Source organism: Nestor notabilis, unplaced genomic scaffold (assembly GCF_000696875.1).
Source record: "Nestor notabilis isolate BGI_N333 unplaced genomic scaffold, ASM69687v1 scaffold5962, whole genome shotgun sequence".
Taxonomy (NCBI): Eukaryota; Metazoa; Chordata; class Aves; order Psittaciformes; family Psittacidae; genus Nestor; species Nestor notabilis.
In genome coordinates, this window is record NW_009916861.1 from 19,520 (window position 1) to 44,258 (window position 24,739).

The 24,739-nt window shown below is 43.5% G+C and overlaps 1 protein-coding gene across 1 annotated transcript in view; it reads right to left on the minus strand.

The window, feature by feature from the left end:
* Window positions 1-24,739, minus strand: part of STAB1 (stabilin 1) — a gene marked incomplete at its 3' end in the record, with an annotated part of 60,013 nt that overhangs the window by 19,309 nt on the left and 15,965 nt on the right. The window contains exons 9-35 of the mRNA XM_010024781.1: window positions 23,690-23,817; window positions 22,266-22,357; window positions 20,584-20,706; window positions 18,592-18,726; window positions 17,482-17,544; window positions 16,415-16,528; window positions 15,964-16,017; window positions 15,187-15,267; window positions 14,745-14,903; window positions 13,806-13,868; window positions 12,341-12,442; window positions 10,676-10,762; window positions 10,203-10,314; window positions 9,498-9,681; window positions 9,158-9,251; window positions 8,099-8,257; window positions 7,236-7,331; window positions 6,777-6,872; window positions 6,137-6,184; window positions 5,158-5,288; window positions 4,662-4,773; window positions 4,355-4,432; window positions 3,884-3,985; window positions 3,565-3,672; window positions 2,952-3,083; window positions 2,632-2,760; window positions 821-916 (exon numbers count right to left, since the gene is read on the minus strand). Of these exons, the coding sequence (XP_010023083.1) occupies window positions 821-916; window positions 2,632-2,760; window positions 2,952-3,083; window positions 3,565-3,672; window positions 3,884-3,985; window positions 4,355-4,432; window positions 4,662-4,773; window positions 5,158-5,288; window positions 6,137-6,184; window positions 6,777-6,872; window positions 7,236-7,331; window positions 8,099-8,257; window positions 9,158-9,251; window positions 9,498-9,681; window positions 10,203-10,314; window positions 10,676-10,762; window positions 12,341-12,442; window positions 13,806-13,868; window positions 14,745-14,903; window positions 15,187-15,267; window positions 15,964-16,017; window positions 16,415-16,528; window positions 17,482-17,544; window positions 18,592-18,726; window positions 20,584-20,706; window positions 22,266-22,357; window positions 23,690-23,817 (2,878 nt within the window). The remainder of the gene's footprint in view (window positions 1-820; window positions 917-2,631; window positions 2,761-2,951; window positions 3,084-3,564; window positions 3,673-3,883; window positions 3,986-4,354; window positions 4,433-4,661; window positions 4,774-5,157; window positions 5,289-6,136; window positions 6,185-6,776; window positions 6,873-7,235; window positions 7,332-8,098; window positions 8,258-9,157; window positions 9,252-9,497; window positions 9,682-10,202; window positions 10,315-10,675; window positions 10,763-12,340; window positions 12,443-13,805; window positions 13,869-14,744; window positions 14,904-15,186; window positions 15,268-15,963; window positions 16,018-16,414; window positions 16,529-17,481; window positions 17,545-18,591; window positions 18,727-20,583; window positions 20,707-22,265; window positions 22,358-23,689; window positions 23,818-24,739) is intronic.

Genomic DNA, 24,739 nt, shown 5'->3' on the forward strand with positions numbered 1-24,739 from the left:
GGCTTAGCCACTTCACCAGCCAGTTCCCTCAGGACCTTGGGAGCCCTGCTGTGAAGCTCTTGGGGACACAGGTCCTCACCCTGGCGTGGTGGCCACATACTGAGGGAAGTCTCTTCCTCCTGCAGGTCCTTGCTGTTGCAAGCTTCCATCCTTCTGCATTATTCCCCCCCCCCTTCTGTGTGTGCTGTTGGGGGATTTTTCTGTTGTTTGGCTGTGGATCCACTTCAGACTGCACTTGGAACCAGCTATCTAATTCCTTCTTAGCCTCTCTGATGTTACGCAGCCTTCTCACCATCTCCTGCAATTCAGGACCTTCTGCAGGATGCTCTCTGCCTAGGCACAGCTTTTGCAGGCAGACCTGTTGCCTGTCCCTGCCCCAGGAGAAAGCTCACTTTCCATTCAGCAGCTCTGTCTGGTGGGAGCCATTGGCCAGGGTAGTGGGGCAGACTCCCAGCTGGAGATGCAGCCTTTGCCCTCAGATGAGTGCCACACCATTCTGCCTTGAGGATTGGGCAGGATGAGTGCCCTTGACCTGTGCAGATGGTCACAGAATGGTGCCTGGTTGCTGGGTTATGTGTACTTCACAGAATCATAGAATGGGTTGGAAGGGACCTTAAGATCATCTAGGTCCAACCCCCCTGCCATGGGCAGGGACACTTCCCACTAGACCATGTCACCCAAGGCCCTGTCCAACCTGGCCTTGAAGTTTCTCCACTCAGTCAGTGGAATGTCCCTCCTTCAAAGAAGATATTTCCGTGGCTGCATTTCTAATACTCATCTTCCTTTGTCAAAATGAATCTGAGGCAAATGTTTTTCTTACCAGAGAAACTTTGGCACAGGTGAAATGGCAGCCAAGTATTCCTGCATCCCCAGAGCGTAATTCACATCGAGCAAGGTTCTTGCTTCCTGGTAATTCCTGCAGATATAATCAACATAGACACAGATAGATGATACTACAATGTTTGAACAAACATCGTATATTTTGGTGCATATCACAGTGCTCTTGCCTGGCAGAGGAATAATGCTATTTCTCTTACAGTAACAGCCCTAGAAATTTGGGCTATCCAGAGCTGAGACCAATGAGGCATCTCTAGATGTAAGGTCTCCATAAGGAGTCTATTTTGTTACCTGCCGAATCCACATGCCAATATGAACACTGAGAAAAAGTAATCAGAACATTTTTGGCATAATGAAGCCTAAGAAGCCAGATGTGGCTCCTAGGCAATTCATAGCCTGCTCAGAGATGAAATGTTTAGTTGTCTTCCTCTCTGGAAATATTTATCACTCACAAAAAAGCTGCAGGCACAACCAGCCCAGATGTGTGAACAAATCAATGGTCCGGGCTGGGAAATTGCTATTGGCACCCCTAAAATGGCTTTCCTTGATGTAATGTCAAAAGAGTAAAAGATGAAAAAAAGACATCTCTTCTTCCCTACTCAGAGGAGAAACTCCCCACACTGCATGCTCTAAAAGGCTCCTAAAATTCAGGCAAAGCCTGGTGCCAGCCCTGTAAGGAGCCTTATGGTTCATGTTTGTCTTTTTCCTGCGTAAGCCTCCCTTGGATTCTGCTTTCTCTTACAAACCTTGCTAATGAATGAGCCACAGAGGACTCAAAGGCACATTTTTTCAGGTATTGACATCCACAGAACAATAGAAGTACATCAAAGCCCTATCTGCAGTCTGTGAGATGTCACATGAATCAAAGACTCACCACAAGAACTGATCCGGGAGGACACTTGATCCCCTTCTCACACTTGCTGCACCTTGACTAGGGCACAGAGAACAGGACAAGTCACATGTGTGCCCTCTACCCATGTCACACCAAGACACTAATCTTGAATTACAAATGGTGCTGTAGAGGCTGCTGGCTGGGACAAAGACAAAAATGTATTTATCTCCGTGGCTCAAAACACCAGAAGAACTAAAATCATGATGCATGACCCTCAGGTCCTGGTTGCTATCAAGAGCTTTCATACAAGGTCTTATTCCTTCACTCAGTGGTGTACACAGCATCTTATTCCTGCACTCCCAAGACTGTACCACAAAACAAAGAGATCACATGCTACACTTTTCCTAAGTATCTGAGCTGGGGTAGGGCTTTCTGCAGGCCTGGAGTTCCTTCACACATGGCTGCAAATACTGTTTTCTGACCTGTAACAAGGCAGGTATACCTCAGTCTGACCATGCAATCTTCAGATGGTCAAGAGCCACAAGATACATGCAGGCTAGACTTTGGCCATGACTCCCAGGCAGACCACAGTATTTCCTAGGGAAGCCTGTGGTCATGCCATGCAAGAATTGGGTTGGATTCTCCTTCCGCAGCTGACTATCTGGCTGTCCCTGCACCAGCCTGCCCCATGGATGGCGCTGTGAGAGAGTCCCAGCAAGTGAAGTGAACATAATCTGCATAAAAGCTGCAGATCTGCTGCACTAAAAGTACAGAATCTGAGGATGGGAGGTGCCAAGTCTCCTTGAAACCCCATTTTATGAGGTTTATCTGGGGTCAGACCACAATCTACTGTCTCATCCATGTGGAAGAGATGAAGTAGGTTGTCTGGTATTCATCAGTTTGACTCAGAAGGTGCAGAAACCCTGAGAAGAGGTCATCACCTCCTTGGTAATCACCATTACCTTTTGTATGGTGGTGGTATTGACAGTGCAACGATTCTTCTGTATCTGGAGGACCTGTGAAACCCCGATCAGCATGCCATTCTTTGTCTCAATAAATTTTCCATCCAAAGGAATATTATTGACGAACTTCTGCAAAGCAGAAGAAAATAGCTGAGACAATAACCTTCAACTCCTTTTGCATGGATTGCTTAACAGTGTCAGTAACACTGGGTAAACTTGTAATGGTGTGAAAACCAGAACTGGATGTATCCAGCCACTAGCCTTAGAAAGTAACAGGTCAAGCCAGATCCTCAGAAGGCAGAACAGTCTTCCTTCCTTACCTGGGTGCTGTTTTGATAAAACATTAGCCAGTAGGAGAGCCCTAACATGCTGTTCTTATGAATTCCACTTCTCAAATCCATGGCCAAGAGCTTCTCTCCCAGTACAATGTGGTACTGCACTGTCTCGTTATCCTAAATCCACAAAAAAACCCGAATGTTAGGACTCTTTTGACTTCCTAGACTACAATTCAGTCAGAGGTGTGGCATAAGAAGAGTTCCTAAGCATCTGTAACAGCTAACAGAGCCTAGTAACTCCCTATCAGAGATGACTGATCACACCTGATGACTCTGTTACTGGATGAAGCCATAAACTGAAAATTGCCACTGATACACCACAGCCAGCCAGGAAGGGGAACATGTTATTCCATCTATCAACATACAAATCTACTCAGAAATTTGCACTTGGAGTCCAAATATTCTTTTCAGATCCCACTGCAACCCTCCAGGAAACCCTCTCATTTCTCTCTGCCACATTTCTTCCAGCTTTTAGCACCAGTTGTGCTTCTCCTCTCCATGCTCGAATCCACTGAACTCAAGTTTATGATCTCACAGTGCACATGTCCCTGTACTTAGTGTAATACATATTCAAACTGTAAGCAAGCAGTGAACTTACCAACTGTGTCACATTGGCAGCACGGCAGTACTCCTCAATGGAATTATTTCCAGGAACAAAAACTGTGTATTTTTCAGAGGATTCGATTTTTTCAATGAGCTGGTATTGCTAAAAAATGTTCAAACAGTAACATTAGCAATTACAGTTGTACTCACTAAAAACCAAGAGCTTTCCTAGAAGTTCCCTCATGAATAGTAGGAAATGGATGGTCTCCCTTTTCTCCCCAGGCAGTCCAAGTTTTGGTCTACCAGTATAGGGTAAGGTGTTTGCTCAAGAGACCATTCTGACAACCACAACAGTGCTCACCTCAGCTGCTTACCTGTAGCAACTCCTTGAATGTGCTGAATGAGGCAACTGTCTCGAGCTGCTTCTGCAGACCTGGAGGACTTGGTGGGATATCTCCTGAAGGTGGCAACAAAACCTGTGGAAAAAGTGAGTTCATAAGCCAGGTTGGGCAAGGGGCTCTGGGGGAAATGACACTAGACTCCTGCCCTGCTTGCAAGAAAGGCAATTAGAAAAGACCTCATTTTACACAGTAGTCGTAACTCTTCTGTCAGTCAAGAGAAAAGGAACTCCCCTCCTGCTTGTCCTGGAGACAAGTATTTTAAACATTTAACACTGCTGCACAGGAAACATCTGCCAGGACCCTATGATAACTAAATATGTTTTTGTCATTATTATCCCTTCCTAACTGTCCCGACATGTTCCTCCTTGTCCCTGTCACAGATACTGAAACACAAATCTGCTGCTACAACTGCAGCATTTCCCAGTATCACAGGTACTACCATACCTTACTGAGGACATGAATAATGCCGTTGCTGGCAGGGATGTCACTGACGACTATACTTGCATTCTCAATGGTTAATACCTGCAAAAGTATCAGAGGAAGAAACAAAAGGATCAGAAATTGCCAAGCAAGTGCAAACCAAATCTATTGTTCATACAAGGATGCACATGATTGATCTGGGCATAATTTTTGAAAGATGTCTGAGTTTCAGGGCATCAGTGTCCCATCCAGATTCCCCACTGGATACAGCAGCTCTTAAACAGTTTAATTCAATATTGGTACATGTGTGTTCTGTAAGAGAAGCCCTTACGCTGCTCCTGGTGTTTATCTGCCATCTGGTCTGTGGGTTGAGGGTGGGTAATTCCAGCCTGTCGTACTTTTTGAGCTTTTCATCAGTGAAGACACCTTCAAGAAAGTGGGAGCTGAAGGGAACAAAGGCAGGTAAGGAAAAGATTAGGGCACTGCTTGTAATAACAGGGAGATAAGACTACACTGCCCAATTTTCATGTCTCTCACATGAAGTAGTTAAGCATGTAGAGAGAATGATGGATGGAATTACATGTCCTGATGCCATCTATATCTACATGACAGGGAAAATCTCTCTGCAAATACATGAAAAATAAACTTACTTCCCATTGCCTGTGGTCTGTTATGTCTTAAATGCCTACTAAATTCTTTGCCTACCAGATATTTAATCTTGCTTCTACAGTTATCTCAAGATAACCCTTTATTGGTCTTGTAGAAGCAGAAATCCAGTTCATGGCTTTGTTTGGCATAGTAAAGCAAAGGCAGGAGTCTCCTCATACCTGACTAAAAATGGCAGCATGGAGGGGGTCAACCAGAATTCTTGCTCAGTCTTGCTCAAGTTTTTGATAGCTGCCTCTGATGGCACCAGGACAGTGACATTGGTTCCTGCTGGGATGCTGAAGAGAGATTTCTGTTGTCCAAAGCACAAAAATGAACAAATAAGACATGCCACTGCCACATCCATATCACAAAATATAACCAACAGCCATCCTGCTCTTGCATGAAAGGGATGTGCAGAAAGACAGCATATGCTCAGCAGCACAGCAGGCTCTCCTGGGCATGGCAGGTAAGCGCTGCTGGCAAGTCAATGAATGCCACATATGGCTTAGCCATAACAGCTGACATCTGTTTTCCAGGGGAAAACCTGCTGCTTTAAGTCCTTTTTGTACTTTGATTAATCTTCAAACCCATTCAAGTCATACTGAACCTTTCTGAACCCTCAACATCAGTTTTTGGGGAAAGACCAAGATTATTCCTAGCAAAAGCAATCTATGCAGCAGGACAGGTAAAATAAAGCTCAATTAGATGCTGTACATCATAGCACGCTTCCACAGACTTGCTGCCATCTGCAGAGTGTCTCTGCTGCTGGAGATAGAGAAGCTGTAACAAGAAAGGAACTAACATACAGTCTAACTTCTCAAAGCATGCTCTTCTGAAAAATAGCTATTATAATGCTACTCCTTTTTTTTCCCTTCTGTGATATTTTATGATGGCCAGGAGTTACAGATGATACAACCTTGAAAACTAAGTGTAGCAGCTCCAGATTCCCCCTGTGCTAGAAAAATGGCCCCAAAACACACTATCACAAACTCCAGAGCTTGTTTACATGCCTGTTCTGTAATGATTTCTCCTTTGCTGTTGTTTTGTTTCTCTCTAATGAAAAAAATAAATGGAGTTTCTCTTCCTTTAACAGCAGTGTTCACAGAGACTGAACTTCTACAGAACTTACCCATGCAAGCATCCCATGGCTGTTCTTACCTTAACCCAGTCATAAAAGCCTGCGAAGTGGGAATTCCTGGCCAGCTCCTTCAAAATGGAAACAACAGAAGGGTTACCCTGCTGAGCAGTGAGGTTGTGGGACTGGGAGACCCAGGGTGGGGAAAAGGAGCCCTCTGCAATACCAAATTTGGCAATAATGACTTTTTCTCTCACTTCATAACCATTACAGTCACAATGTATTGTGGGGAGGGATAGGCACTCTGAAAGCCAAATTTCAGCCATTAAAAAAATATATTCCCAAATCAACAAAGTCTTTTCAACTCATCTGCAATTGCTCATGTTTACCAGGGACAGGGATTGAATCCTCAATAACCTCTGACATATCTAATGACAGAAAATGGGCAGAGCAGCTCTGACCTGACTTTCTGAATGACAAAGAAAAGATGACTTAGTGCACAGGACAGACTGGGGTGCAGCAGCTTAGAAATTATTGGCAATGGTTTCACTAGCAATAAAAGGCCTTGCCATGAGTTCTGTCCTTCTGGCCTTGGGACACACTTGTGCTGTCAGGTTAATGCTGGGAGAAGAAGTCAACTCAGGTAACAGAGAAAAGGAAAGTGAGAGCAGAGGCATTTCTCTCCAACCTGAAGAAGACCTCAGACATTTGCTTTTTACTCACTTTTAGAATGTCTCCATAGCATGTCATGCCATCCCCAGTGTAGCCTTCAGGGCAAGTGCAGGATCTCTCTCCTCCACCAAGGGGTACACACATAGCCTGCAAAGAGAAGGAAAGGAGAAATTAGAGAGCAAACACACGTCATGCAGTGTTACACCTACCTAGGAACTGAATTTGACCTTCCATGGCATGGGCTAGAGAAGCACAAACAAGCACCTTTCTCCTGTTGCCTTCATGGTGGCACTGTACTTATACCTCATGCAGCTAAGCCTAGGTGATAGCTTTCATTGTGTGAACTCACAAAAATCAGAGGATCCATCTTTATAACACCTCAGCATGCCAGTAAGATGACATAACGTAAAATCTTGCAATTCTCTCAATGTCATGGCTGCAAAATCTCTGTCAGGGAGCACAGGAACCTCCACTGCCATGCCAGCCTTATACAACATTTTAGCTACTCACCAAGTCATGGCAGCCACCATTGTCCATAAGGCATGGGTTGATTGCATCACAGTTGTGGCCATCGCCAGCATAACCTCTCTTGCAGACACACTTACTCTGTAAGAAAGAGACATTTCAATTTTAGAGACATATCAGAACATTCTCATTTGCTACCCAAAAAAGGTCTAAGGTATCAAAACCTAGTCCTAATTTATTTTCCAAGGTTTTCTTCCTGGTTCCTCAAGGCCTGGAAATGCAGAGGTACTTCCCAGCACAGCATCCTTCTCTATCACAGCACATACTGCCTGGTTACTCAAGTGCATTAATGCCTTGCACTGGTTGGCTGTTGCAGGGTGACTTAAGGATAATGGTTTCCATCTTCACTAAAATCTGCTGGATTTGGCACCTTTTCTCAGCACATTGTCCAATGCTCCCTTTGCTCAGTGAGGAGGAGCACCTTGAGAAGCAGTACCCTGAAAAGCCACCTCTCCTATCTCAATGCCTGGACCAGCTCCTTCCATGGACTATCTGAACAGTATTCAGATGCTTTTCAGTATATTTTAGCACCAGCCAAAGACACTGCTGTGATCTGTGAATAACGGGGCACAGCAACTGGTGCCTTACACCAAGCCATGTTATGGAGTATATCTCTTCCCTTTGCTGCATGAAAGTTTCAGAGTAGAGCAGCAGCCTCAAACGCATCAGTGTATCTAGCCACACGCAAGCACACTTGTGAGGTTTTAGCTGCAGCCAGTGTTTCTGGCAGCAGACAAGCAGGCTTTGCTGCTGACCAGCCCAATTCATACCTCTGGTAACCTAAGGCCATCTCAGAGCAGCTTGGGAAATGTTAAGTCCCCCATCAGACTGCTTAGCATTGCTCATACCTGGCCAGGGCCGATATAAACGCAGTCAGCATTGACGTGGCAGTTGCCTCTGCTCTCCAGCATGCAGTCGTCTATAGCCACACAGGCCTTCCCATCCCCAGTCCAGCCCGTGTTGCACTGGCAGGTGGCAGTGCCGGGGCCTGTACTGGTGCACAGGGCCTCCAGGAGAAGAGAGAGAAAAAGAATTAACTCAGCAAGAAGGGAGACAGTGCAGTGCAAATGCAGCAACAGATGTCCTTCATCAGACTATGGAGAATATCTGAATGACGAACTCTGATTCCAGCACTGGAAGGTGGAAGCATCTTCTCCAAAAAAAAAAAATAGACAATTTCATAATAAAGTCATTCTGGAAACATTTTGTTTCATATGTTTTCAGAGAGGTAGACATTTGTGTCTAGAGTGGCTCAGAACATCCAGGGCATTCTTTACCATCCTCTAAAGCTCTTCCATTACATAAATTACATAGATATTCCCTAAAAAGGAGGAGCACAATCACCTGCCTGGACGTGCAGGATGGAGTCAATGATGGAGGGGAGATATCTCCCAGGAAAGACATACTTTGTACCCAGTGCCATCCTATTTCCTTCTACATGGCCCAGTGTTTTCCTCTCACTGAGATGTCCGACCACTTGGCAGTCATTACCATCATAAAGCACCACAATTTTTACTAAGGATAATAATGTAGTGTTGATGGTTACTAGAAATATAATTCGGAGCTCACAGGTAAGCTACAGCCTGAACAGAGCAAGAGAGAAACTAATTTGAAGAGCTTGAAGGGAAGATCAGTACAAACCACAAATTATCTGTACAGCTACTCTCTGTACCTGCCAAAACACCCAGTGCAAACCAGTCAAACTCTCATTAGGGTGTTGCATTTTGGCACCAATCCAAATGACTGACATCCTTATGACAACTGTGTCAAGGTATCTTTTATTCCACCCCATCTTACAGACAGAGAAAGTCAGCACACAAAATCTGTAACAGTCCCAGGAGTCCTGGATCCCTGCTCTGATTGATAGGAGCTGCTTCCCCATGCTTTAATAGTCCAACCCCACTTACATTCTGTGAACAGCCTCCTTTTTCTGGCTGACTGCACAAGTCAATAGGCTGGCAGGAAAACCCATCACCTTCATATCCATCCATGCAGATGCACCTTAAAAGTGTAAGCACAAAAGGGACACAGATAGAGCAGCCCTTCTAAAAGCCAGCAAAAAGCAAAAAAGGCAGTTCGAGCCTTTCAAAGAAAGCAAGAACCTGACTTTGATTTCTAGCAGGTTGGCTGCACTACTCAAAAAAGTAAGCAGACCTATATACACAATTAGAGGGCTGGCAGCCTTACAGCCGCTGTGTGCCTGTACAATGACAATCACACCTGAATGTGCATGCCAAAAAGACTGACCTTGCTGTGTCATTGAGGCTGCAGACAGCATTCTGGTGGCAGTACTGGGACAGACCGCTTGGGCCACAGTTCTTGGATGTCTTGTCACAAAATTTCCCAGTGTAGCCTTCTTTACAGGACCAGGACTGACACACACCACCACTGCCAGGCCTGTTGTCACAGACGCCATGGACACAGCCACAATCTGTCAAGTACGTGGAGTAAGATCAGTAACTATAAAAAGTCCAGAATCCAACACAGTTGACTGCATTTTGTAGATACCCAACTTTCCTTCACAACCTCTCGTGACACCAAACGATCATCCCACTTGTTCTTGACAGATAGATGTCTGCTGAGAGACATCCATCATAACTAAAAACTTGGCTAGGGATGTTCTACCTGGGTCCATGCTTTTTATAAGCCATGAGGACAGGGTCGAATTTAGGGTATCAAACTCAAGGTCATTGTCAACTGTCTTTCCTTCCTATCAGGAGAGATCTAAAATCAAACTCCCAAACCTAAATTTGGCTGATGTTTCCAAGACGCAAATCACCACTGTCATATCAGCCATGTTTTCTCTGCTGTTGTTTGAAGAGACACCCATGATGACATTTCCAACACTCATTTTGTGATGCTGGACTTGCCAGAAGGGAACCCAGGATCCATGACCCTGCACTATATCCTTGCCCTACATTTTCCTCTAGTCTCTGTATCAGCATTACCAACCTTCGTCACAGTTCTCGCCATGTTTGTTTGGGTTTGAACAGATGTGGCAGGCTATTCCTTTGAAACTTTCAAAGCACTGACAGCTGCCATTCCCTTGCATGCCATCATTGCACTGGAAGAAAAACAACAAGGAAACCAAAGTGATTGAAACTCCAGAAAACAAGGCAAAGCCAAGGTGTTGATATCAAAAGCACTTCCATACTTGCAGTAAAATGCAGGACTTTGAGGAATGTTAGTAGTAATACAAAATCCCACATAGCCAGAGCTGTCTCCAACAGCCATGACATGATTCATATTAGAGCTTGAGATAGAAAACCCACTGAGTACATGCCATTCTCCCTGGATCTTCTGCTGCTACCACTGTGGGCTTAGCCCTGGAGCACAAATGCTGAATTGTACTTATGTATAACTATACTCTCTAACCACACCATCTCAACTTCTCATTGCAACATAGCAGGATCTTTCATACGTACACTTCCCCGGCCATAGCATGGACTGGAAAATCCCCCTGGGCATGGCATGCAGTCTGGACCAAAGAATCCTTTGCAGCATCCAGGTTTCTGAAACAAAAGCAAAATTAGAAAGGTATGATGTGACTTTACAAGAATTGCCTGGAGTCATCCTACCCTTATAATTCTGAAATACTGGTCCTCTCTGCCATGGACTGAAATGGACCATCTCATTTGGCATCTGTGTTTATATGAACTCCTCCACTTACAATTACTTTTCAACAATACCCCTCTCTCTGCTCACAGCTGATTCTTCTCAGAATAAATCTCTATTTTCTGCACTCTCTCTGACTTGGACAAATAGGGTCCATGTTTTCTATAAGCTTTTATTTCTTCAATAGTACTGGCCCACTGACTCCTATTTTATCCTTGCTAAGCACTGCATTCTTTGGAGTGATGTAGTAGCAGTCCTGGATTGCAGGCCTTGTCATGACTGGCCAATGGAAGAAAAATCACCAGACAACCAACCAACAGTATATAATGAGATCACCACAAATCATTCCATGTAGCTGGCACTGTGAGAACTCAGGAGCTGCTGAAAAACATGAGGTCCATAAACTTGCTAAGAAAGACTTCCCCAAACCATCTGACAATGTTTCATAAACAGGATGCAATCACTTCACAGCTTACAGCACTTTCCCTGTGCTCAGCTTCCTTTGAGAGAAATGCTAAAACCAGAGCACTCTCAGTGAAAACGTGTGTCATGGTTTAAGCCCAGCCAGTAACTCAGAACCATGCAGCTGCTCGTTCACTCCCCACCTTGTTCCCCCCCTTCTCCCAGAGAGATCAGAAGGAGAATTGAAAGAATGTAAATCCCATGGGCGGAGATAAGAACAGTCCAGTAACTAAGGTATAATAGAAAACTACTACTGCCACCATCAGTAATAATAACAGTAAGGGAAATATAAGGGGAAAGAATATAAAACTAAAAGGGGAAAGGAAAAGAAAACAATGAACACAAGTGATGCACAATTCAATTGCTCACAACACACCAACCGATACCAAGCCTGACCAGAACAGCAATCTGCCCCTTCCAGGTAACTCCCCCCAGTTTATACACTGGGCATGACGTGCTGTGGTATGGAATACCCCTTTGACCAGTTTGGGTCAGGTGTCCTGTCTCTGATTCCTCCCAGCTTCCCCTCCTCCCTGGCAGAGCATGAGACTGAAAAGTAAGCAACAACTACTTAGCAACAACTAAAAACATTGGTGTTATCAGTGCTGTTCTCAGACTAAAGTCAAAACCACAGCACTGCACCAGCTACTAAGGAGGAGAAAAATAACTGTTACAGCTGAACCCAGGACAACATGCCACAGCTGACACTGCAGCATTTACCTCATGGCTTCCTCCAGCTTGGCTGTTCACAATATTTATTTATTGCACTCAGGTTTAGCTGAGCTGCTTTCAACACTTGCAGCAGGTTGGTGTCCTGTGTTCTCTGTTTGCCAAGGAAAAAGGAAGTAGCCAGTTCATGTGATGGTCCTGGGGACAGCCCTTTGTGGGGGACAGCTTTCCTTTCGCTCCCATCCAGCCCTCTCTCAGCTCAATGAGGCAGAGCTCTTCTTAATGAACATGAGGTGCAAAGCTGAGCTCCTTTCAAAGGGAATGTGGCTTTCCATCACACTCACCGTAATGGTCTGATTGCAGTACCTGGCGCACCCCTTCTTCATGACATTCAGGCCTTGTGGATCATGGATGTAGACACATTCTTTTGGGGAAAGCATTGGTTCCTGTACAAACAAAACAAGTCATCAGCACTGGAACCTTCCTCTTTGCTCTTTTTGCTGCAGGGAGCAACTATGCCTATGTCTGAGCTGAGGAAGTTCACAGAAGAGCCAAGGCAAACAAGATACCGTTCTGGCACGCCTATGATGGAAGAAGGCACATGGCAGCTTCCTCTTGCTCCCAGCAGTCCCTGAGTCTGAGCCAAGGTGTTGCCCTTTTGTTCTAATAATAGTGTCTATGATAAGGGAGAGAGTGAGAGGAGGGAGAGAGGTGGAGGATGGGACGGAGAGGAGACAAGAGGGAGAAAGGGCAGGGGGAGAAATAGAGGGTAAGAAAGAGGGGAGGAAAGAGAAGGGAAAGGAAGGGAAGGAGGGAGGAAGAGAGTGGAGCAGAGAGAATGAGAGGTAAAGAGAGGGGAGGAAAGAGGAGGGAGGTGAGACTGAGAGGGAAGGAGGTGAAACAGAGAGAGTGACAGAGAGGGGTAAGGATTGCACATAATTTTGGAACAACGCTTAGTGACCTGTCACGGAATTAAGACATAGGCAGAATTAGGCCCCAGATGATTCTGGCTTCACCTACCTCAATCAGAGAGGAATATGAAAGACTAGTGATTTTGCAGAGCTCTACTTTAGATATTTATGCTAAGACCATATCAGTAAGTTCTCCTGAAAGTCAGATCTCTCAGAAGACACCCAACAGTTAACAGTGGTGAACACCTCTATGGCTTTCACAAACAACATCTTGGGCCTGGCCTTCACACAGGGATTTCCTGGAACTTGCTGTTCTGCTAAACTCAGCATGGGATAATCCAAACACCATCACATAGCCTCCTCCTCCTCCTTACACCACCTTCAGTTAGTTCTGCTCATCTCTGAATAAATAGGAAGCACAGGCCAAGAACAATTTTTTTCTCACCCTCTGCAGTGCAGAAAGCTTGTTGTGGTTCTCTAGCTGTGATTTATGCAGTGGTAGTACTGGATGGTACTATAGCGGGATCAGGCTGTGTCCTAGCAGTTTGGAGGAGCTGGCAGACATGGCAGGTGAGCAGGAAAGCTCTGCCTGAGGCAGAACAGAAGTGCTAAAAGCTGCAAGTCTACAATTTCACTTAGCCCAAGCTGTCTCAACACTCTCCCCATTGATTCAGATGACAGACTTCAGAATAAGAGATAGCAGAGAGCAGTTAGTGGGTGGCAGTCTGAGATCACAGAGCTGTGGATATGTGGGGAGTACGTATCCTCCAACAAGCCTCTCTACTGGTTGCCTTTCCTGCTCTCCATTTGAAAGAGGCTTGGGTTAGAAAATGTCTATCAGTACATCTGTATATCATCATGCAGAAAAGAAATTACCAAAATAACCACAAATACTTACCATTTCTCTGCTGCCAGGTGGGCAAATGCTATTGTTGAGGGCCTCACAATCCACACAAGAGCCCTGTTAAGAAAACGAGAAGGGAAAATTCATCTTCCCAAAGGAACCCATTGCCCAGGCCAAGAATGCTACAGAGCTACTGCTCCCAGTATATATCCAAAACATCATAACATGTATCAGAAACATTTGTAGGAGGGAGTTTCAACGCTCTGAAATGGGCTAAGTTTATCACATAAATAAAACTATTCCTTTGTCTCAAGGAGATGCTTGCACCTGACTCCAAGATGGGTGCGTTCTGTGTGTCTATCAATCAGCCACTAGACACACAGCTAAGCTGGGAGACCCTTTAAGCATCCACACAGCAGGCCTCACTATATCAGCAAGTTACATGGACCCTCTGGCTACTAAGGATTAATTGTATCTCTCCAAATCAGGTACCTCTTGCCTATTCAGAGCCTTATCTTCTTTCTTCAGTAACCTACCAATAATCAAATCGGGGAGCAAGCACCTAAAATAAGGTATACAAAACTTTTCAGATGAGAATATTGCACAGCATTTGTAGCTTCTGCTACTGAATAACTGCTTCGTGTCCAGACTACAGAACACCAATGCTGACCAAAGCATTGTCAGCTGAGTTAGCAACTATGCCGTGAGGAAGATCATATAAGGCCTTATAAAAAGGCAAATGTACTGCTGAATCAAAGGTAGGATGGGTGCAAGGAAAGAACAACAACCTAGAAGGAACATTTGCCAGGAAAGCAGTACCTAGTGCTAGCAGAAGAAACACTAACAGTGCCGATACTGCCTAAGTTCACATCAGGGGACCTCTTAGAGTGAACACATTTCCCAAATGCAATTTACACATCCTGCTTTTATCCCTCCAGGCAAGTGAGGGGCCTGTAGCAACCACTAGCACCAGAAGAGTAGAAGCTGACTCACCATCACCACTTTATGTTGCTCTTCATTACATCTGTGAGGCAAAATGGGAATTATTGAAGGTGGGATAAAGATGCCATCCAAAGTATGAATAATACCATTTGATGCCACAATGTTTCGCATGTTTATGGGGATCCCTGATTCATCCATCAGAATTCTTCCCTGATACAGAAACACAAATAATTTATCTCCATTTTAGCCCTTCAGACTGTATCAACTACATAAAGCCAATGCAGGAAGCACATGGTACACATCATCAAGTACAACCACACAGTCAAACCTCTTAGTGGAGTCACAGGTTGGATAAGAATTCAATAACCTTATTTAAGTTTTTTTAAGCAGAGCAGGAAGCAGAGATCAGCTGAAACCACATTGTTCAGAACCACATCCAGACTTTCTCCTAGCACAAGAGGGTTTCCCCAAAAGGGTTTAGATTCATACTTACATCTGCACTGATGTTGATGGTAAGTATCTGGTTAGCCATAGTAACAATGTGTGGCATCATCATCAGTTTCTCTACAGTCACCTGAAATAAAAACACAAGGTGACACTACCATGAAAAAGCATGTTCATTTCAGTAGAGCTTACCAAATCCTTCCATGATTCCTACCACTTAAAAAACATTCGAAATGGGACTTGACTTCAACATTTATATTTCATTAAATACTTTAAACACAAACAATGGGTCAGAGGGAAACCCAGGACTTTGTGTGAAGTGTTTGACACCACAAACACAGCGCTGCTGGTGGCAGCAGCCTTGGTTTTCATTCCTTGTGAAAATAACAGTCCAGCACAGCTGAAATCACATCTTCTGATAGTGTCACTTACACCTGAAAGTAGGGTCAGACTAATAAGGGGATTTCCCAGGACATGTTCAATAAAAAATGAAAGCTCAGTCAGAAGCACAGTAGAGAACATAATAAATAAGCTTATTTCTAAAGACAGAGAAAATGTAAACTTTAGCTACTGTACTGAAAAGCTTAATGATTTGGGAAGTGAGCACCATCACTCCCAGAACACTCAAGAGTTCCATGATGAAGAGCACAAGCTGTGCGCCTTTTGGAAGCCACTTTCATGGTAATCATTTTGCCTTATCAGATCCTGAATCACATCTCTGCTCCTCCAGGGCAAGTCCAAGCCAACCTCTATGCCAAGCCACACAGTTGATAACATGCTGGCCCAAAGGACCCCAATTATCTGGAATTAGAGCTGCCTGCTTTACCGCTGCTGAAGTGTAGATATGATGTTTCACAAGTTCCTGGAGCTTATTTATGCCCTAAGGAAAGAAGATAACAGGAGAATTAGATACCCCTTCAATGCTCAGGAATAAAAGGAGGAAACTACATTTTCTTTTAACCAAAGACTACAATGCAAATGTACTATAGCAGTAAATTCACTTGGCGAGTAAGTTCCTTCATTTTCCCCTACCCAAAGCCACAGTGAAGAAGGCAAGCCAAACATGACATTAAAACAATCTGGATAACCATATTTTTCATTGCAGGCTCCAACAGCATTCATTTTTCTTCCAAAGCCTTACAGAAACAGACTCGGTGTAGCCATCTCCAGGAAGAACAACTTTCAGCAATGATCAGGTAACACTGTACAAGCCATTGCAGCACAGCCTAGTGCAACACTGTTAGCTAGGAATGTCTTAAAGTACTATGAGCGCTCACCTCTGTGAAAAGATAAATGAGCCTTCCATCTCTCAACTTATCCACACCTTCATTGCTGGGTACAAATACAGTAAAGGGGCCTGGTCCATCCAATATTGCAGGCAGGCCACAGTTCTGCAAAAACATTATAATATTTCATCATGGATCTAGCATGAGTTACTGAGGGGGTCTATCAGGAAGGGAGAGGAAACTCGAAGCAACCCACTAGAGGCAGAGCTATTGAAAAGCAAATGTATACAAGAGGCAACTGGACACCAAGGATAGGTATGTAATATAACAGAGGCATAAATGCTACAAAAACATAGCTTGGATAATGAAGCCAGTGGTTTGTATGAAGCTAATGTGAACAAGCGAATACTGGGCAAATCCTCCCTGTGTGCTTTAAACACACGTGCATACACAGAGACTAAAACTGCATCATTTTTCCTGAAGAGAAGAAAAAGAGAATCAAGCCTATAATCACAATTGCAGTTAGTGAATTTTGCAAACAGCTAACAGCGACAGAGCTGAAAACAAGCAGGCCACAGTTGTTGTGAGCAATGCTAGAGAAGATCCAGGTGACTCTGATGAAGGTAAAATCAGTCTCTCCCTAGTGAAAATACTAACTGAATTAATCCTGGGCAGCAGCCTCAAGTGTTTGTAACCTGAGGACTGCTTTTATTTAGACATCTACACCCCAAACCCAGGTAGCTACAATCTAGCTTGACATGAGCAGTCATGAAACCTTCACTCTTTGTCCTGACAGTGATCAAGAACTGAACATGCTTTGGTAAACAAATTCTCCAGGGTAGAGGGGAGGGGGAGAGAGGGGAAGCAGATGGGAAAGAGGCATGTATGCTTGCTGCCTGTGCCAGATCCCCTATAGATGTGAAAATGCTGATCTTGACAACTACATTTCCTTGTGTAAAATACACAAAATAAGACACGACACAGAAAAAGGCATTCGGAAAAAAAGCTAAACCACTGAGATATATTTAAAAGTTATTCAAAACTCCCACAAAAACAGCAGCAGGCTTTGCAGCAGCAGCATTGCCTCACCTTCTTGGGGCAGACACAAGTATGCTTACCTCCAGTATAGTTTCAAATCTACTGAAGATCTCCATTGAAGCAAGGATCTCACCAATGGTTTTCTGCAAGAAGATATAATGAGGTAAATGGCCAGGACTGAAGCGAGGTCTGAGAACATACTGGAATGCCCTTGGCCAGTTTATGCTTGTGATTTGCATGTGAAGATCTACGGAAGACCATCATCCTCAAAGCCTTCAAACCTCCCCTGTTCACCAATTGATCTACAAGGACTGAGCCTGCAGTAACATAGGCACAAATTCCCTTCATTGCACAACAAACCAGATTTTCCAAGGTACAGTGCACTTGAGTACCCTTCTGTTTTCCCATTCCCATCTTCAGATTAAATTAAATGAATAGGCACTTGCTTACTATCATTAAAACTAGAGATACTGTACTTCCAGTGATATACAAATCAGTTCTGGGCTGGCAGGCAGTGGGGCGGCTCTCTCATCTCAAATCTCCCTGTGTTTTGAGGACAAGAGTTCACTCTGCCACCTGCAAATGAGCTCCAATGCTGAGAAAATACGTGTGCATACTCCTGAAAATGCAGAGGAAATAGATGCCTTCCTTTTTGCCATGTTGCCCATGAAGACAAAGGTAACAGGAGGAACCTCCCTTCAAGTACCAAAACTTGTGAAGAAACTTGTCTGACCTTTATTTGCAGGAATCTGCATGGGGTTTTGGCAGAAAGTGCTTCCCGTAGAACATGCAGAGGCACAGAACGTTATTTCCAAGGAACACTGGTACAAAGGGATTTGATGCCAAAAATGGCTGATGTGATCACTAGCCTTTATTGCAAAGCCAACAGCACAAGGGAAGGAAACATCTGAAGGGGTCCCTCATGAAAGTAGAATTCACTATTTATTCAAGCACTGTAAAAGCTTCATTGCGAGGTACGTATATGGCTTATATACTGCTACTAGCTACTTTTAACGCTACTGACATAATAGTACCTAACAGGCCTTATTAAGAGCTGAAAACAGAATAAATAGCCTCTTCCCTTTAAAGAAAGCAACACTGATTTTGAAGTTTAATGATGAAAATTGATTATTTTTTAAGTGTTTATTCTACTGTCCCATAAAACAAAAGAAATACGAATGTCTGTGTACCTGTGGGTTTCTGAGGTTGTCAGTGCTGGGTTTTTCCCTTAGGGTGTTCACAATATGCATGATGCCATTGGCTGCTGGCAGGTTCGATCGCAAAACATTGTACAGTTCCCCCGGCAGGTCTTGATATCGAAACGACTTGACATATACATGGATAATAATAAAAGGTTATTTTCTTATTGTATATCTGTCTTATCACAATAGATCAATAAAACATTGTTCCCTTCAGTGCTCTACGCCTATGAGTCAGCAAGGTGAAGGCACAACCAGAATTAGAATCATCGAATGGTTTGAGTGAGCAAAAACCTTAAGATCATCCAGTTCCAACCCCTGCCATGGGCAGGGACACCTCACATTAGACCATGTAGCCCAAGGTTCTGACAACCTGGCCTTGAACACTGCCAGGGATGGAGCATTCACTACTTCTTTGGGCAATCTGTGCCAGTGCCTCACCACCCTCACAGTAAAGAACTTCTTCCTTATATCTAATCTAAACTTCCCCTGTTTAAGTTTAAACCAATTGCCCTTTGTCCTATCGCTACAGTCCCTGATGAAGAGTCCCTCCCCAGCATCCTTGTGGGAGTTACTCTGGAAAAAGTAAATTTAAGGAGTGGCCTTGTGTAAGACAAACATCCCACTTCTACTTGAGTTTGGGCTGTACTTTGATCCAGGGGGATACTTTTAAGTCCTATGAAAGAAAGACCTAAAGAAGACAATCATTTCTAGAACTGAGTTTGAGTGTGAATGATGCTTGATCCCTGCTCTGGATCACAAAAGGCTGCACTGACTATCAAGTAGCTGCTGCATCAGTCTGCCAAGTACAAGGAGAGAAGAACGGTGCATCCTGCATACTGAAGTATGGAATTTGGAGGCAATCCTGGAACTACAGCTTTGACTGCAACTTTTAGTGGCTCACAATACCAAAAAAGTCTTTATAACAAAGCCAAACCAGTCAGGCTCACTGAATTATAAGAAACATATCTGGTCCTTCTATATTGTATACAACTATGCACTGAAGCTGGGAGTATGGGGGTCTTCCAAGGGTAAGCTACAAACTAAGCTTGGTGCTGCAGCCATAATCCAAGTTCAGCCAAGCACAACTTCCTCGTGCTTTTCATTTCACCACGTGCATTCCTTGAACTGCTCCTCCCTGCCCTGAACTTCAGTTCACATTACTGAGGATTCTGGCTGAAACAAAGGAAGGGGAGGGCAGACTTCTCACATCAAAAGACTCTGAGTAAACAAACAGGAAAGAAATGTAAAAAAAGCATTGACAAGCTCAGTTCGGATTCCCCGGCTCCAAATAGTGCTTTGTCCTTTTGATGCACGCAGGGTGCATGTATTATGACCTAGACCTCAAGGCCAAGGCTGGATCCTCAGAGAGGAAACATACGGCTCTCTCTTGGCCAGCTGTGAGTATGCGTTCAGGAAAAGTGCAGAATGGAGAGGACAGTGGATCTTGGAAAATATGAGTCAATTGGAAAAGGGGAAAAAAGCTTTCCATATCAGAACATAATGATGAATAAATCTTTGCTAGGAAAACTAAGAAAAATAAAATACAAAGAGGGTAAAAGGGAAACTGGAAGAGAAAATATTCAGCATGTGGTTGTGTCTAAGCACACAATCTCCAGGGAGAAGCATTCATTTGGAAGAGAGGTTTTGCTGCCTCTTCCATGTCAGCTACACAAATACTGTAGCTGCCAGCGATGCAGGGAAAAGTTCTCTTCTGCAGAACACATATAAAGACCAAGAAAAGACCATTGACAAGTTGGATTCTGACTAATCAGTTGTCTGCAAGAAGGGAGAAGTGATTGCTTGGGTGTCTGGTCTTAATTCAGCTTGCTTTGGACTCCACAAAGGAGCTTGTTTTTCTGATTGCAGGCAGGCTGATTAGAGAAAGAGTTTTTCTGGTTAAAAAAGCACACCAAGGAAACTATGCTCAAGCTCCATTCTGTCTTACATGAAAACAGGACTTCAGTTCAGAAGATCCTTTACCTGGCTACTGAATGTTAGCTGATGTCCTGACAAGGTCCACAGTGTCTTGATTTTTACCATGTCTTCCATCAAATGCAGACCAGGAATAACATGCATCCTGCACAAACGCTCAGCAGTGGTATCCTGTGGGGAATAAAGAGCACAAAGAAAATTAATTACATGTTCTTTCAAGAACTTCATCTACTGAAAGAGCCATAACCTTTCAAGAACTTCATCTACTGAAAGAGCCATTACCTTTCTCCCACCTAACACAGAGAAATTTTTGGCATACAACATCGAGCTTTCCTCTTCATTTTGGTTCACTGGAGGAGCACTGTGGCAATTCTTTTGCTTCTTTTTGTGTAGATATTCAAATACAGGGAGACAGATTAACCTGAAAGTGACTTTAGAGGAATCCCCTAGACAGAAACCTGTTGGTCTTGGACAATTTAGAAACTATCCCTGCATGGTCCAGATTATAAAACTTGCCAAAGCTCCCCATACACAATCTTTGTTTATGCTGAACCATATACGTGGTCTAAGCAACTGACTTTACATTTAGTTTCTTCCTTTCTTTTCTGGGCTTTCCACCCCTGGTGGTTCAATACCCTGTCAATATTGATTTAATTGGAACTGACTCTTGTGGGAACAGGTAGACTACGTAAGTCAGCGGCCTTTCCTGATGTATGTTCTATGAAGCCAGAAATAACCATTATGACCTTGGCACAGGGCCTGACTTGTGTTACTGGAAACTAATGTTCAACAAGCTAGTAGGAGACAGCTTATTGGTTAGGAGTTGCTCCCGTGACTCTATGTGAGTGTATGCGAGTTACTGCTGCTGCACAGATAGCTTTGCTATCAAGCAAAGGAATGATATTTCTAAACCCCTTGGAAATACAATGTTCAAATGGGGTTAGTCTGTCTAGGTTATTTTTAAGGCATTTACCTTTTTATATCCAAGTGTAAGCTAGCTGCCAACCTGAAACACAATTAGCACACAAATAAGATCCCTACCGCATGAGCTGCTTTTGTAGCTCATGTGTGTTGGTTTTTAGCTTTGTCCTGCAGAAATGGCTTATATACTTTCTCATCCTAATGATGGATAGCCTGGTTGTGGGCTTAGCTGTGCAAAAACTACTGCAAAAGAACAAAATTGAATTTAAATAGCTAAACAAAATAATAATATGACCAGCAGGACTTAACTTGCTGATGCCTAGAATTCCCAAACTCTTGTCCTGCCATACTCGCTATGCCCATTAATAAAATGACCTCTTCTCAAGAAGTTGACACCATACCCACATCTAGGGCCACAGACCCAAAATCCAAGACTCTGAAGCAAATTTCAGCCCCTTTTGAAAACCCCAACCGCAAATAGTGGAAAGCCACCTAAGGTTTTGAGAATAGTTGCACACAGGAGGTTTGAACTTTAAATAAGTGACCAGAAATGCTTACACTTGCTGACATTAAAAACAAACAAACTCTGTCAATATTGAAGAGAGAGATAAAGGTTTTAAAAATAATGTGAGGGATGTAACATCCTCTGTGAGACTGCAACTTAACAAGACAATGAAGAGTCTTGCCAAGAGATTGCTTCTATAAATACTGCATTCCCAAATTCTCCTTTCATATCCATCAGTTTTTACAGGCTGCAGAACTCAGGCAGAAAAGAACAGAAAAAAATTTCTAAAACCAAGAAAACTTACATTAAATTCAATTCTATCATGAATGGGAAGAAGGGATGGTACAAAGACTGTGAAAGGTCCATATTTAGTCAGCAACAGTGAGCAACCAGAAGCTGTAAAAAGAGTGGCAACGTGAAGTAGTTACTTAGTATATGGTTTAACTCCAGAAATAATTATTCTTCTTAACAGAACAATTCAATCCACACATTTTTGGCCCAATGCACCTAACTAGTACTTGTTTACAAAGAACCAGAGGGAGACTGGTACTGTTATCATAGCCCAACTTGGTTGCTATTAGTTTTAAGCACCTGCCCACAGGATTTCTGAAGGATTGCTGGTGACTTTGGTTCACTTTGAACCCCTGCTGAAATTTGCAGAATATTCATAATTTTGTTTCCACATTCCTACTATCTTATTCTTGGGTCAAGTGTCCTCTGTCTTTCCTTTAGAACAGTTAATTTTGGGGTATCATCAGAATTTATTGAGACTAAATACTTCTTGAGAAGCTGCTATGAACAGCTATGAGCTGTTGGTCTTCACCCAATCATCAATGGCCCATCAACAAAATCCACAACAAAGGTATTAAGCCCCACTGCACAGGAGTTAGAAACTTGGAGATCCTCATGTGCAAAATCATTATGGGAAACATGTGAAAAGTGAGTGCTGCCAACTGATATGTATCAGGGAGGGGTATTCACAAACACTAAGCTGAGCTTTAAGACTTATCTCTATGCTCCTGGCAAGCTAGTGGAGATAGAAAAGACTGTGCAGAGGATGAGCTGGAGAAGGTATCAAACATAAATATGCTTTGGTCTAAAGGGTTCTCATTCTTTCCTTGGATTACAGTGAGGCAAAAAATTAAACTCTGCAGATACCACTCCCCACACTTGTACACAGTTCTAAACCAGTCTTCTACGCTTTGCAAAGCATTTCCTCACTCAGAAAGTACCACGGTACATAGAATAAAGCCTTTTCATCTCTATAATAGCCTCTCATTAAGGCTGTTTAAGGGCTCAGTAAATGCTCTAGTAAGTAGAGGACCCATGGCACACCAGCCTCAAGCATCACTGCTAGAAAACTCAGCAACAGCTGAAGATTGCTGAGCGTTCACGCAGATACTGGAGGTGGAGACACAGCAGTGGTTTGATACAAATGGGTTTGAATCACACCTGCAAGGTAACTTTTTATTTTTCTGTAGATATGGTACGTTCTTCACCAGAACTGCCAAATACCTAATACACGTCCACAGTGCTCTCTGCAACAGTCTCCTCAATTCACAATTGAGAACTGATTATATGAGGTCAGAGTTGTGATATGTTTAATTTGTAGCCCATACTCATACACTGCAAAACAGATCTATTACACTGGAAGGTTTTTAGCCTTTCCTGACACCCTCTTGTCCCCATGTTTGCTCCATTCCCCAAACAAGTTCAAAAGACATTTACCAAACATTTTCCTGGTGACGCCTAATTTCCTAGCAAACCTTCCTCGTGAATTATGCTGATTTATTTCACCCAAGAGATCTTTATAGCAACTTCTCCCATCTCCAATCTCCCCTTCTTTACACACACAGCTAAGAGACAAGAATGAAACATAAAAAAACATTACAAAACACTTCACAACACTTTCAACAAATGTGAGTAGAACAACAAGTCAGAATCGACACTTGAAAGACAAATCCCAGCTTTAAGGTATAGGTAAGAGCTTAGTAACTTCTCCTAAGCTGACAGGAAAAGATGCACCCTTCTAGTGTGCAAGCAAATTTGGATCTACCCAAAGAAAATGAAGATGCTTTCTCAAATACAATCAGCAATCAATAAGAATTGTCTGCTCTAGAGTTAAGGGTGCAGATAGCCATAACATATTTATCAACATCTTTCTAACTAGATAGTCTGTCATTACTAGTCATTACAGCATCTGAAAATTTGAGCTAGTGTTTAAAAACCACAAGCTAAGTGAAAATCTAGCAAACAGCTCCTATGTGACCCCTCAGATTCAGTAAGTAGTGCCAGCTCAAGTACATCAGTTAGCTACGGTTCATCTTAGACTTAACGAGGGCCCCAGGCAGGCTAATGACTTTTCCAGAAAAGCTTATCTACATGTGAAAATCTCCGTCTTGATTCACACGGGTTTATAGTCATTACTCAGAGCCTACTCAAGATCACTGGCCGATAATCTTGTTTTTTCCCGTTTGGGTTTTGTCCAAGCATCGGCTCTGCTCTTTCTGTTTCAGGGATGCAAAGACATGCGACACAGGGGAGGAATCTGACATTACTCCAGCCTCAGAGGGCTGAGTGCCAGCTGCTGGGGAACAGATCTGCTAAGGCAGGGACTGTGCTGAACACTGTGTCCTGCACTTTGCTAGCAGATCTTCAGCAAGGGAAGCCACTGTGTTTCAGTTCTGGCCTGGAGCACACAATGAGCAAGTGGAAGCTAACAGTTTTAGCTGCAATGGAGAAGGAAGGGTCAAGGGAATGGGACTGCTCTTTCACTCT